This window comes from Tamandua tetradactyla, chromosome 3 (assembly GCF_023851605.1).
Source record: "Tamandua tetradactyla isolate mTamTet1 chromosome 3, mTamTet1.pri, whole genome shotgun sequence".
Lineage (NCBI taxonomy): Eukaryota > Metazoa > Chordata > Mammalia > Pilosa > Myrmecophagidae > Tamandua > Tamandua tetradactyla.
In genome coordinates this window covers 38,433,404-38,449,513 of record NC_135329.1, presented here as the reverse complement: position 1 = coordinate 38,449,513, position 16,110 = coordinate 38,433,404, and the positions used below count along the sequence as shown (strand labels likewise).

Sequence of the window (16,110 nt, the reverse complement as noted above, 5' to 3'; positions counted from 1 at the left end):
TGTGAAGGGCTAAACCCCAGTCAACAAAGAATGAATCTGCAAAGACTGTGAAAGGTATTTTGTGTTTTTTGTCTGTGTTTTTGATATACTTGGCATACACAGAAACCTCTGTCATACCACTAAAACCTGTCATGTCATTAGTTGGATAAGAGACACTTAAATTGCTAAATTACAGAGTTGGCACATTAAAATATTAAGATGTACAGTGGGCAACAAAAGATTAAAAGACATACAAAGAAACAAAAAATGATGGTCCATCCAAAGGATTAAGACCCAACATCAAAACACCTCAAGGAAAACCACAATTTGTACATATCATTCAAAGGCTTTTAAAGATAAAAGGTTAAATATGCTCAAAGAGCTAAAGGGAACACTGCGAAAGAACTAAAGAATGTGTTTAGGAAATGATATATGAACAAAACGAGAATTTTAATAAAGAAAGAGAAATTCTAAAAAAAAAAAAAAAAACGAAACAAGTATGGGAGCTGATTTGGCAGCCTTATCAAAAATAAATTGGTCATAGATCTGATTAGGAGGCGACTTCATTTTGTCACTGAATGAACACTGAACATTCAGTGTTCAATGAATGAACACTTATAGGGTGTCCATTAGAGTAAGGTATTGAGCTGTCATTTCTGGCTATAACAGAATGAAATTTTCTGCAAGCACATTCAAAGGTATATTGAAGCTCCATCTTGTCCAATCTTTCATTCCCTATCATTCCTTTTTTTTGGTATGCTGTATGGCAGATTTGTCACATTTCATTCTTTTTCCATGTGAGTATCCCCTTATTGCAGCACCATTTGCTGAACTTTTTTGTTTGTTGTTGGTTGGTTTCTTTTAGGAAGTGCATGGGTCAGAAATTGAACCTGGGCCTCCTGTACAGTAGACAAGAATTCTACCACTGAACTACCCTCCCACCCCTGTTTCCTATCATTTTATTTCTGTTCATCATCCAAGTTAAGAAATATTATTAATATTATTAATGTAATATTAAAGTGCCATTAAAATGTATTGATAATTTACATGTATTTATAAGGATTACTGTAATGATAGTGGGCTAATCTAAGTCATCAATCAGTTACAATAACATCCTATAAAATATTTAGTGCTTTTCATTTCAAAAGGCTTAAGTCATTTTCTAGATATTTCATTTTCCTTTAGATGCTTCCTTTTGCCTATTTTGAGAATAGTACACAAAGGGAGTGAAAAGTAGTCTATTTTTAATCACTGGAAAAAAAAAGCATTGAATAAAGAGACCTTAAAAGAACATCCATAATTAAAATGATTTTTAACAATATATTTCTATTGGCCAATTTAATCTTCCCCCTACGGAAATTAATGCTAAGTATATTATGTTCCCAATTTTTAAAAAAGAAAGTTGACTGTTATGTAAAGACTGTTATGTAAAGACAATTTCTGTATTTTGTAGAAAACTTTTTTGAAAAGGTTTCCTTTTCCTTCACAAGTGACAAGTATCTTTTAGAATAGAGCACAAGTAGAGTTTACTTCTGTTAATTAATTGCTAATTTTCTCTTTTAAAAAAGATCTATGGTAATACATCCTATTTCAGGTTTTTGCTTTTAATGCCAGAAAACTGAATGTCAAATCTAAAGCCTAATAAAATGAATTATTTTAATCTAAGTGGCAAGTACATTTACATCCTTCTCTTTAGTTTGGTTGTCTATTAAAAAAAAAACCTTCATTATTCCATTTAAAGAAACCCTATTTCCAAATAAGGTCACATTCTAGACATGATGCTAGAGATCACGTATTAAAAAAACAACAACTTTATTTTTATTTTAAGTAATTGTCTTAATTATATGTACTATTTTTTTTTAAGTTGCATCAAATGCTTTTTTGGAAAACAGAAAGTTTACCAGGTAGTTAAAAATGTCTAAGCAATCTTATTTTTTAATTCCCATTTGGCTATATACCTTTGTATTAAGGTTTTATCTATTCGTGATACATAATTTTTTTCACTACACACCCATCAATTACATATGTACCATATAAGAAATACTTAATCACTTTTAATGAGTTTTGAACTTACACTTGAAATATTGGTACTATATTGCAAAATGTTCTGAATAAATAACTGCAAATAATTACACTTTTTACAAAAGGGTAAATGTAATCAGTTCTAATAGTAAAATATTTCATGTATGTTTGATAATGCTGAGCAATAATTTTAACTAATGACAATGCTTGAACTTGCAAGCATGCTAAAATTGTGGAAAAATGTTTTTCATTTAATTCCATCTTGTAAACGAATAACATTCAATTCAAGAATGAAAGAATTGTTAACGTTTATTTTTCTCCTACTTTGCTCTTTTCTCCTATAGTGAGCTATAAATCACTAACTCAAGTTCTTACTTTTCTCAGATTAAACATTATGTAAATCTTTACTTCAATATTTTGGGCACTCTTTTCCTTTCCTTTCCATTTTTCATTTCTTTTATTTTTTTTCATTTAATTTCATTTATTTTCTTTTCTTCCCACCCTCCCTTCTCCCTTTCCTTCTTTCCCTTTTTCCTTTCTCTTTTTTTTTTCTTTCTTTGGAAATGAAACTAACATTTCCACAGATTTTATGTTTCTTTTTCTGATCCATATATATAGTCTAGTCATAGGGATATGGCTTCCACATTGGACTGTGTTTGCCTGCTGCAATTCTCTGTAGGATACCTGGAATTTATACTTCACAGTAGTGCATAAATCTTACTTCCCTTCAGAGATCAAATGTCATATTCTAAGGACTCCAGAAATATTGTGTTGATTCTACTGGGTTTCCCAGTAGTAAATGTTAATAAGAAAAAGCTTCTAGAGACAGGAAAAGAAATAAAATTTCTTCTCTGTATAGAATTATGTTGGTGCCACTTGATTCAGTGCCAAACATTATCCCAGAATAAGCTGAAATAACTACAGTAGCCCATTCCTAGAGATAAAATACCTTGTTCAGGTTTATGACATTAATTTTGGATACATGCCATTAGATGGTGGTACTGGATGGCTCAGTGCAGATTCAGAAATTAAATATCTCTTCTGATTTAGCAACACAGGAATACGCATAAACTCACAATAATTGTCCAATTTAATAAAGTTCTTAATTAGAAAAGTAAGATTATTAGAAAAAGCATTGCTACCTACAAAAATTAGAATAAATGGTTTTTATTTCAAGCAATCTCTACATTGGGATCAATTCCAAGTTGGATAAGAGTTCCCTGCTAATTAATCTGTAATAATCCTCTGATATTTTTCATAATTATGATGAAACCTATATCGCCACTTTAAAGTTACGTGTGTAATTAGATAGATGATAGAGGTAGATAGATGGATAGATAGATACTTTTTTTAAATGGTTATTCAAGAATAGGGCTCTACATGGGTAATGCTATAGATTGACACATGTTCCCACAAAGACATGCCAAGTCTGAACAACCAGTCCTTTGGATGTGAACCCACTTGTAATAGCATCTTTGAAGATATTATTAGTTAAGGACAGGCCAAACCGAATCACAGTGGACTTAATACAGTATGGCTGCAATTCTTATAAGTAGAGGAAATTTGGACCTAGTTAACAGAAGACCAATCTGGAGAGAGGTGACCATGTGACAGAATCAGACATTGAGTTATGGATTGCCCACAAAATACCATCAGAATGCTCAGCCTTCAGAGAAAGCATGATCTAACCGAAACCTTGATTTTGGACTTCTTGCTCCTAAAATTGTAAAGATATTGAATTGTGGTTTATACCAATTAGTGTGTGATATATATTGTTTATAGCAGCACTGGCAAACTGAGATAGTTAACCTAAAAAAATAATTTTAGTATTCATATAACTGTTCTTGAAACAGAACAATTTCACAAAACCTTGTAAGAATTTCCACTTCCACCCGTGATGTAGAAACCTGCGAAATAGAACACTGATTCCAATTGAATAAGCAGAAAAAACTAGACAATCTATAAAATCATAGTTTTTTTTAAAACCCTTCAAGGAGCTGAGGTTGCAAGGTAACCAGAGCATTGGAATTACAAAGAGGGACACGATAATTAAATAATATTAAAGAAGGATAGATGGCTGAAGGAATATAATAAGCATTTCAAATATCCTGCTCTTTCAACCCTTTGCACAGATGTTTTACATACGCAGAAAATCTAGATCACACCTGTCAGATTGGACCTCCTCGGAACTTCTTTGGTTATCATTAATATTTTACAACCCATCATTTCAAACAACGTTTTTTGTTTTCTGTTTCAGAAATTCCTATCACCGTTCATTTAGGATAACAGACAGTTATAATTAAGAGTGTGTCTAGACTTCATTTTCCATGAGAAAAAATGATGCTCCTCAGATGGAAGCAAGTGTGGCAATGCCATACAGCACAGGTTTTTAAAGCCAGACAAGCTTGATTTCCAGCACTGACTCACAAATGCTTTGAATTTCCATACATTATTTAATGCTACTAACTCTTAATGTCCTCATTTGCAAAACAGGGCCATCTGCATTCTAGCTTTCTAATAGGAGAGTTGGGATAGTTATAACAGGATGGTTGGAATACTTTCAAAAGGTCCTCAGTAAATGGTATTTATAATAAAGTATTTTTGGTGCCTCTGCATTCCATCAGTTATTAGCAGTGTGACTGTGACGGGGGCAGGTCACTATAAGTTTTGTTCTTTCACCTTAAAAAACTGAATATATGAATGCCTCATAGCATTGCTGTGAGGGGAGAGAAGCAAGCACTTAGCATGCTAAGGGAGAGAGATGGCATAGGGTAAGTGCTTATTAATTATTGTTTCAGAATATCAATCAACGAAAATCTGAATTTGCAAATTGGAAATGTTTATTTTGAGGTATATGCAAAATATGTGAACAGACTAAAAACACTAGATGATCTGTTGGATAATTCTGTCAAAAGTCTTCATCACCTTTTATGCTGATATTAATAAGGTTAGTTCTACTGATACCTCATATTTCAAAGTCTGGCACAAAGAACTAAAACAGGAAATGACTGCCTTTAAATATGTTGGAAGTAAAGAAAGGCATGAACCATCAAAATAGTATGAGCATAAAAAAACCACTGGAAAAGGAAGGATAAATGTAAAGCTACATTTATATTTGCCCAAATAAAAAAATTAAGTAAGTAACTAAATAAAACCATAAATTCTTAAGTAGGGCTCATTTCAATTATAAATATATTAGTCTTGCTCTTTTAATAAATTATAATGAGTACAAGTACTGTAGACTGTAGATAAGTATATTATTAGAACTGAAGTCCATCTGTGTATACAGAAGAGATTGTAGACAAATTAATTTACCAGCACCTCTTTATATAAGAAGTGAATGGAAAGCCAGAAGCTACTTGAACAGGAATAGAAAAAAAACACTCATCAATTCTAAGACTGCTAAAAATATTAGTGAATTTATTCACACTATCATAAAGTTTATAATTTACTACCTGCAGATGTTCACAAAATGTATCAAAGTAACAGATTTTTCCAAATATATCCTACATAAATAACATCCAGAGTATCATTTCACACTGTCACTAAAGTAGTCCTATTCAAATAAATTGGAATAAGCTTGCATACAAATGCCTGTAATAAGTAGGGAAATTTAACCAGAATGCGAAACAGCCCTGTGGTTTGCGTTTGGTTCAGAATATTTATCATCAGCTGGAAATCTGGCCTTTCAAAAACATGCATGAATTTACATCCTAGCAAACTGTTTATCTCAATTCAAAAGATCACTTATTAAAGCTTATCCATGTATTTGCCTATTTGGAACTGCTTATTAAAGGAGATGAATATCAACATTAAGCATTTTTAGTGCTCAAAAAACACATCCTAAAATAAACCTCACTCTCATTGGAAATTCCTATTTAGTTTTTACAAGGTTTACCTGGATAATCAAATACCAAAAAAGATTTATGAATTTGACCTTTGTCATCCCATTTATCAGACTATTAACTCAGTCTCACATCCATTTTTAAAAGGTTAGAGTCTCCTTTTCAATGCCTACTTCCAATTAAAATGAATAATACACAAATGCAGGCATTGAAGTTACATCTCTGTGCTAGTCCTGATTTTACAAGCTTTTGAGACTAGAAATAGAAAAGGCATATAATCATAATCTATTTGGAAATTATGGTTTCCTATATTTTGGGCATTAATAAGAATATTTGCTATCACTCACAAGAACACTGGTAATATAAATTATTTTTTGTGCTTTTTAACACAAACAATCCAAAATTTAGTAGTTGTTTTAAATAATGATTTCATACATTGACTTCAAATTTTCTCATTAATTTGTCTTTTATATTTTATCAAGACAGGTTTTCTAAGACCCAATTCCATGTAAATATTAGGTATGGTTTTAGAATAATAATATTTCACTGTATAATAAGGACATGAATTTATTTTGCCTTTAAGAAAATTATTCAATATAATAATTAAAGTTAGATGCAGAAATAGTTGACCTTACTTTTGTATTCCAGGTGAAAACCAGCAGCTGCCACACTAATATCAGATTGGAAATGTAAGTAGAGTTGGTTGGAAGTGCTGTTCAACAATGCTGGCACAGTGGTACCTGTCAGAAATAACATAGATTTAATTTAAATAGATGCATTCACTTTTCCCAATATTAAATATATGAAGGCGTTTTTTAGACTTACAGAACTCAATAATTTTTTTTTTTTTTTTTTTTTTTTTTTAAAGGAAAGACAGAGAGAAGGAAGGAAGGATAGAAGGAAGGAAGGAAGGAAGAAAGGGAAACATCTTTAAACATTTTCTGGTTTTATTGTATTCTGTTTCTCCGTTTTTTTTTGTTACATGGGCTGGGGCCGGGAATCGAACCGAGGTCCTCCGGCATAGCAGGCAAGCACTTTGCCCGCTGAGCCACCGCGGCCCGCCTAGAACTCAATAATTTGATTACCACAAATTGAATCTAAGTATTGGCTTTGATCATAATATATTGAGTCTTTCTGTTGCTTTAGGTACAACTTAAAAGTTATACTTCATCATCTCTGCCCTCCTTGAGTAGAAGTTTGTGATCCACTTTTTATCATGGCAGTATATGAACATACAAAATCTTATATTTTAACCCTGCATTTGTTTATTCACATGGCTTTCTTTCACAATGTAATATTCTGCCTAATTTTTTTTTTTTTTTTTTACTTGATATGAAGAAAGAGGGGACAAAATCCAATGCTCAAGTCTTATGGGGGTGAGGGAGCACTCAGGTTAAGTAGTTGCTGATCTAATGTATTATTTTTCAGATGATGCTTTTGACTGTATCTCCTTTTCTATTCCTTCTGTGACTCATACTGAATAATGGTCCCACTTAGATCTGTGAATGACTTCAACCAAAAATGTGTGAAAAGGGAAATAAAGATTTATTTCTATATAATGCTCATTTTACTAAAATGTCCTAGCCTGTGTCATAATAGCTTAGAAGGAGAAAGGCAAATGCTGAGGAGAAATAAAGGGTGAGAAAGAAACCATGACATTGTAGGATGCTGGGATAAAAAAAAAATGTTCACAAATCGAAATTTTAAAATATTTTGGAAGAATGCACTATCATATTTTCATATCAGAAAATACTAAGCAAGCATAAGCAATGCTTGTCTAAAGCACATATGCTTTATACTCTATTATATTTAATGTCTATTCCCTAAATTAGAACTATGCACATAGTAGATTACAAGGGAATATCCACTGCATAAAAATGATCATAATGCAGACAAATTATTAGAGCAAGGTACCATAAAGATAATTTCAATGTACAAAGAAATAATGTTTGAAGTAATAAATCAAATAAATAAGTTGATTATTCAAAATGGGTAAACACTATTGGGAAGATAAGATACTCTATCATACATCATTGCCTACTTAAGCATATTACAATATCATCCAGTAGCTTTAAATAATTCAAGAATTCCAGTAGTCTCTTCACAGCACTTGATTATCCTAAGGCTCCTTAAATGAGATATGTCCAAAACTGATCTCATAATTTGTCCCTGTCTCTGGTTGACCTCCCTTGTTTCCTTTTCAGTCAACAACATTACCAACTTCCACCCATGTGCTCGTATCAGAAAATTCCTTTCTCTCCATTACCCCATTCTGCTCTGTAGTCTCTTTGTCAAACCCTAAATAGTCTGGTGCCTAAATCCCTCCTATTTTCACTCACTCCATCTCTCTATCTTCACAACTGCCCTGGTTCAAGCCATCAAAACCATTACCCAGGATTAGTGCAATCATCTTCTAACGTGTTTACAGAATCTATTTCTGCCTCAATCCAATTCATTCTCTATTTGTTAGTCAGAAAGCTCTGTTTAAAATGGATATATGAATATGTCATATTAAAATTCTCATAGATTTCCTGTAATTTTAGGACAAATTTCAACTTTTTAAATTTGGTCTAAGAAGCCCGCATGATTTAACCACTGGCTGCATTTCTACCTTCTTCTCACTCCTATTTTCCCAGTTCATTTTTCTCCCTCAAGGCATTCCCAAAACAGGGCATGCTTTGTGCTTGAATGCTTTTCTACTTCTTTCCTGAACCATTTCCCCTTTCTTATTCCTACTCATACCCATTATAGTCTTCACTCCTTTACCAGACTAAGCCACTTACTTACTAACTCGATAAACATGGGTTTACCACCCATGCAGACCTATTAGCCATACTCCAAAAACTATCAATTATTTTCTGATAAAGCAGAACTCACCCTGATTGGGATTCAGTTTTAAAGACATCAGCTTCTTTAAATGCTTTAGAAAGATGAACAGACCAATCTTGCCTTAGAATGTAGGAAATTGTAAAACTTCAATCAATCATTAACTCTTTATTTCCATTGCCATCATTTTAGTCTAAACTATCTTCAGTTCTTACCTGGGCTAATAAAATAGCTAACAATTTATCTCCAAAATCCCAACATGCCTTTCCATGTATTCTTCATTCTGCACTCATTCTGCATTTTTAAATTTTATTTATATGTATTTATAGAAATTAAAGAATTTTTTATTTATTAGGATGTCAGCTATTTCTTTTGGTTAAAGTCTAAATCAACATCAATTGTTCTGAGGATCCTTCTATGGAGTTGGGGTTATTTGCTCTCTGTCATTACTGAGGATTCCTTCCATATCCCAGGATATTAAATAGTTCCAATTTTTGGTCCTCTGTTTTTTTTGTTTTTTTTTTTTTTTTAGTTCACATATCCTCATTCTCCAAACTCACATCATCTCTTTCATTCTAGTGGTTCCAATATTCTGCAGATTTTTGACAGTATGCTCCTTGCTGAATTCGTGTTCTAAATACTTCAGGCTGCCATTTTCTTTCTGTGGTACTACCACCTCCTGTTGGTACTTCAAAGAAACCATTAAATTCCCGGGGGATGCCCAGGAGAGGGGACATTGTAACTTTTCTTCTTGGCAATCATCTCAACTTGCTCAGCCTTCACCACCATCCTTGAAGCATCTAAAAAAGCGAGCTTAGGCTTTTAAGTGACCAAAGCTAGGAGGGGGTTTTAACCTTAAAAAATGGACACCTGCTGCTTTTAGTCCAAGCCAAATGTTAACAAAACCTAACTCTTTTCCTGGAATGAGGGAGGGAAAAATACCAGCTAAATGAAATATAAATAATATCCCAATAAAATAAACTGTCACAAATGCAGAATGATTCCATTCTGAAAATAAATTAAGGACTTGTTGAACTAGCATGCAAAATCTTCCATTGGGTTTTAAAGCTTCACACACAGTTTGAACATATATACTTAATCAGTAATTTTGACATCTTTGGACACTCAGTGCCCAATATATTTCAAACCAAAAAAAAAGGACATGGCTTTTTGTATTATCTCATACAATGTTTATGCTTGCTTCATTTTTTTAAAACTGTACCCTTTTTGAGTGATGAGACCGTAGATTATTATTTTTTTAATAGCTCACATCCCCACCACAATTATTTGCACATGGGGTATTCAATACGCACATATTTGTTGTTTGACTTTTTGTTTGTTTGTTTTCCATGGCTGCATTATTGTGGAAAGACCCTGGATGGGGAATCAGAAAACCTCTTTCCCGGCAGTGACACAAATTAGCTCTATCACCTTCAACTAAGTCACTGAAAAAGAAATTGTGATATGTTCCAATATCTATAAAATAATGATAATAAATCTCTTGCAGGGATATGTGAGTTGTGCATGAAAGTGCTTTATAAAGTATCAGGCTGCCTCTACTTATTATTAATTGCAGCAAGTAAATTCATGAGCAGTCCTGCTTGTATTTCTGTTATGAGATATAATAATTTGTTATTCTATTTAAAAAATTGGATTTTAATGGCTCAGGCCCCATAAAAACATGCGAGTATCAGTTACCTAGGAAGGGCTGCAAGGATGCTGTATATTTGGGTGCCCAGACCATAGCTGACGAGAGGCCCTGCCCTGTACACCCCCTCTAACTGGATTTTCTCTTTGGGTTCTTCTCAGAGTGAACCCGAAGGAATTTATTCTCACCATATGAAATGTACATGGTTATCAAAAGAAAAAAAAAACAACGTTGCCACAAGCAGAATCTTTTTGATCAAATCGTCTTACTACAACCTAGATAGAAAGAGATATAATAAAGAAAATGGAGGAATTTTATTATAATTCCTACAAATTCTACCGTCAGCACACTTTTTTAATATTTACTTTTTTTAATATTTACTTTTCCTTCAATTTGATTGTCAGCTACAAATTGTCATGAATTTTGCTCTATTTTATACATTTATAATTTATAAATTACCTACCTCTAAAATGATTTAAAATGGTTTACACCATAAAAAGTTAGATACATATAGCTGTCCAAAAGGAAATGAAAAAATCAAAGCACAGAATTTCTTAAAGTTGTTAGTCAGTAAGTCCATCTTCTGTTCTGAATTATCTACCTCTAGCAATTACTTATTCTTATTTGTGGTTTACCCAAATACTAACTTTTAAATTGAGTTTAATATACACTTTATGAGTATTTAAAAAAATATTGTGGGAGAGCGGGCTACAGTGGCTCAGTGGCAGAATTTTCACCTGTTATGCTGGTGACCCGGGTTCAATTCCCAGAGCCTGCCCGTGCAAAAAAAAAAAATATATATATATATATATATATAAAGTTTAATATATTTATTTTTGCTGGCTGATTTGTCATGATTTCCACATAAAGCTTTTTAAAACTTATTTAAATTTTTCTGAAATAATTTCTAACTTAACTAATTCTATTATCTATGTACCTATCTGTCATGTAAAATGATTCTATTACGAACCATCTGAAAGAAAATTACAGAATGATCTTTACTCCTAAAAAATTCAGTGTGCAGTTCTCAGAATCAAAAAAATTAACATTCATGCAACACTACTATCTATTCCACAGACCACACTGAAGTTTCGAAAATTTCCCAAAATGACTTATATATAAAATATTTCAATCCAAGAGCCATCAGAGCACTTTAATACTGCGTTTTTAGTTTTCCTTAACCTGGAAGAGTTCCTTAGCCTTTTGTTGTCTTTCATGAACTTGACACTTCTTAAAAATGCAAACAAGCTATTTTGTGATATACTTTTCTATTTTGGTTTGTCTGATGCTCTTTGTGCCAGTTAAGCTATTATGTACCCTAGAAAAGCCATGTACTTCAACCCTCATTCAATATTGCTGGATGGGATCTTCTGATTGTTTCCATGGAGATATGACCCACCCGATTATAGGTAGTAACTTTGAATTAGATGGTTTTCATGGAGGAGCTTTGCCACCCATTCAAGATGGGGTTGCATACTGGAGCCCTTTAACAGGGAACCATTTTTCAAAAGTTCAGAATGAATATAGCCCACACAGCCAGAGACCTCTGGAGATGCAGAAAGAAAACACCCCCAGGGAAGTGCTTGAAGAAACCTGGAGAGAAAGCTAGCAGACATTGCCATGTGCCTTTCCATCTGAGAGATGAACCCTAAATGTCATCAGCCTTCTTGAGCTAAGGTATCCTTCCCTGGATGCCATACTTTTAGCATTTTTATAGCCTTGCCTTAATTTGGACATTTTCATGGCCTTAGGACTGTGCACTTGCAACTTAATAAATTTCCTTTTAAAAGCGGTTTGCTTCTGGCATATTGCATTCCAGCAGTTTGCAAACAAAAACAGATTTTGGTACCAGAAATGTGATGCTGCATTTTTCTTAGGACATCTGATCACATGGTACCTTAACACTGGTGTTTAGAAGATGGTTTGTACTGTCTTGCAGGAGCTGATTCAGCACATTTCTTCCCATCTCTGTATTCAGTGACATTACATTGTTTTCCTAAAATCAGCCATGGTGGGAGTATTTACACCATAAAAATTGAGAAAGCTACAAATCATACTTTTTTTTTACCAAGAGCAAATTTATCAGTTTACCATTGAATATGATGTCCCATTTTGGGTGATATTAACATTAAACACTTGGTTAACGTGGTTTCTGCCAGAATTCTCCACTGTGAAGTTACTATTCCCCCCTTTGTAATAAATAAGGATTATGTGGGGAGATACCATGAGATTATGTAAATGTCCTGTTCCTCATCAAAATTTTATCTATAATTGTAAGCTTCTTTGGTGCTAAAAATCTACTCTGGATCAAATTATGATGTTTTAATTTAATCTTCCATCTACATTTATTAAGCATTTTTTCTACTATCAGGTGAAGCTTTCTCATCATTCATTCTTTCATTTACGTATATAAGTAGGGACTCATAGATTTCTATTTTATATAAAATCATTCCTCTTGTATTTTTTTTCCCCACCACAGCCTTGGAGTCAGCATTTCTCCAAGGAACCCTGTTCCTTTAAGTGGAGAATGGTATTTAGAATGATGTTTAGAAACCAAACTTTGGGTAGTAGATGTGTTCATTGATACTGGGCTGTTACTGTCTCAACAACTCTTAGAAGTGAGAAGTAGGTAACATGCATACACACACACATGTTATTTATTTCTATATCTATGGATATCAAAACCATTAGTTGATACAAATATCTCTAATTCAAATGCAACCCAACAAGTTCATTCTAGCCTTCTTCTTTGCCATTTTTCTAACTCCCCTCTCAAATCGGGTTCATATTAACTTCAACATTCTTCCTTTTCTTCTCAATTTCCAGGTATGTATTCACCAGCTTTCCTCAGCCCCCAACCTACCCAGCTACCATCACATGCAACTGCCTTCTTGCTTGGCTACAAACTGTGCCAAACACCTTCATAAATACATGGAAAGAGGAAATTAGCCCATATGAAATCTTAGAATTAATTGTATCCCTTGTGAAATTTAGACTGTAAAGAAATCCTGTTGTGTTCACAGAGTATTAAACCACTCATTCTTCACTGCTTCAGCTGTATGACCTATAGTGAATAAAGAGAAGATCACTACAAGAAGAGAAATGAAATTTTGCATTTTAAATATGAAAAATGTCTTAAAACTCTCAAAAGAAGGAAGCTGGGGTCCTGGTAACCTGAGGGAGGTGAATTTATTAAACCTGGGGCCAACTTTGCCTTGCTATTTCTCTTACCCTATTAGGCCTTGGGACTTCCTTATATCCTGAGGCATGATGTAGAAAGAGAGTAAGAGATTGAGAGAGAAAATAGATAAAATAGATTCTGCAACCATTTACCAAAACGTGCCAAGACAAAGACCAGATTCCCTCCCCATACCATGCCACCCCTGATATACCTGACCTCAGCCAAAACATAAAGAAAGAAAGAGATGGAGACAGGGAGGCCCTACCTGCCTGTCAATAGAAGAATAACCTGCCTGTCAATAGAAGAATAAGAGACAAAGAGGACTTCAAATAATGGTTTCAATGGTAGGACCAAGCCACAGTGACTCTGCTCATTATGTTTTTCAATGAATACAAGACTCTCACTAATCAGAAGGGTCATTCGTCTTCCCTTAGGGAAGAATGAGTCAAAGAATAGAGCGCCCAAAAGCTTTTATATAAAGCTTTGAGAAAGCACAAACATCTAGTCCTCAATGGACCAAAGCAGAAAACCAGGGAGGGTATGTGAATCTTTCTTTCTCTACTACATTATAGTATATGAAATATTATTATGTTGTATAGAAAGCATAATTAAGGAATTTTGTTGATGACTTTTCTTAATTGAATATGCAAGGGAACCCTTGATATCCTTAATGGCCATGGCTATAAACTACTCAAAATTCATCAACATGGCTATTGCTCATATTTTGTCTCACAGAATGCATAAGTGACAAGGAAAATTAATAGCTAAATTGGGGTTCACTCACAAAACACTACTGTCTTGGAGTCTGGAAATGCCCATAATTCAAGTTTTTATCTTAGGAAAATTGTATATCACCACATATTGAGGATCCCTAGGACTTCTAAAAAAATATCTTGAATGTTAAATTACGAAATGTGAATGCTCTGCTTAACTTCAAACAATGTGAAGATAGAAATTAAATTAAAATGATGTAGTTGATTCCTAACAACATAAAATAAGTTTATTTTATGTATAAATACATATTTTTTTGTATAAATAAGTTTTCTATCAACTTAAGAGAATCAGGCTGAACTGTATGTTTCTATATTCACTTAAACTGAATTTATTTAAATATAAAATATATTCCCTTAACTAATGTATACCTAAATTACAAATATACATTGCACAAGCACAAAATGTATGGTTCCCTTTGCCTGGAGCATCTCTTCTCCCTCTTATTTTGGGGGTTAAGACATTTAAATTTTTCGAAGGTAGCTTTCTTTCTCCCAAATCTAGGAATCATACTGCTTTTTGCCCTCCTATAACACCTAATGCCTACATCTAACACTTGCTTGCCTACCACCTTCTATTGATATGATTAAGGAGAGTCTGAGATCTACTTAAAGATTTTAAGCTTTGTTGTTTGTTGTTTTTAATGAAAAAGACCTGATCTTTTCACCCTAACAATAAACGTGGTGTTGCTATATATAGAACGTTCTTTTAAAAAAATGCATATTAACCTGAACTTTATCTTTTCTGGTAATGGAAAATAAAAAATAACATTTGAGGTCAAGCCTGAAGAACTGTAATGGGTTGTTGCAAAAAAATGCTCCAAAAAAAATAATAAATGATACAAAGACAGCCATATAGATTGTGTCTGACAGGTAACAGTAAAAATTTAGACTGACATTTTATTGCACAAAATCCTAAAATGTCTTGTATAAATAAGTATTTATTTGCTAGCAACCAGAAACCAGATCACAGAAAGCTATTATTAAAGAGGTGAGTGATGAAATGAAAGTTGTGTCAGATGTTCCTAATGTTCCACCCACTACTGGTTTCTGTGTCTGATTTCTTAAGGAAGAACAGAATACAGACGCTGTTTAAGGAAGGACTATGCTAGGCTTAAAAGGGGAAAAAATCCCAGTCTTCCTTTGCAATTGAGATGACCAAAAGTTCAGGCCAATGAGATATTTATATATTTATATATTTTTATATTGAGTAACTTGTGGGAACTTTTTGAAAAGCTATTATTTACTAGATAAAAAGAAATATTCTGTATTTAGATTTCTTGTTATGCCAGAAAAATAAACTTTTATGTGCTTAAATCACTCTGTCTTAGAATATGATCCCCAAATCAGGCAATTGGACCCAGGCTCTGCAATTAAAATCCCAATTACATGTTTCCTACCTTTGGAAAATCCTAAAATACCAAACCTTTGTTCCTCACTTGTAAACAATAATGACCAAACTATGTTCATAGTGCTATTGTTAGGAAAGAAATAGACAATGCATGTAAACATGTACACTTGCTCAGTCAATGATGGAGATTGGGAAAATAATGATTATGATGAAAGTGATGACAGCTAATCTATCTGGAAGATTGATGGGCTAATACTACAGAGAATGGAAGAGAGCAGCGACAAAGGTTTAGAGGCAGGATAACCTGCTAGTATGAAAGAAAAGGGACTAGGGTCCTGCATAAAGTTTATGGACAATGGGCAAAGACAAATTTTAGTTATATGACAGCAAACCATAAATTTTGCTAGCTATCGCTTCCTAGAACAAAGAAGACACCTAGTATTCAAAGGCTCCTACTGAAACCTGTTATTCACAGAACTTTCCTATAA

General features: G+C 33.3%; 1 protein-coding gene across 1 annotated transcript in view; it reads right to left on the bottom strand.

Moving 5' to 3' along the window:
- The window catches only part of CSMD1 (CUB and Sushi multiple domains 1), a 519,811-nt gene that overhangs the window by 278,043 nt on the left and 225,658 nt on the right, over positions 1-16,110 (bottom strand). Inside the window, 1 exon segment of the mRNA XM_077151716.1 lies at positions 6,482-6,586. Coding sequence (XP_077007831.1) covers positions 6,482-6,586 — 105 coding nt within the window.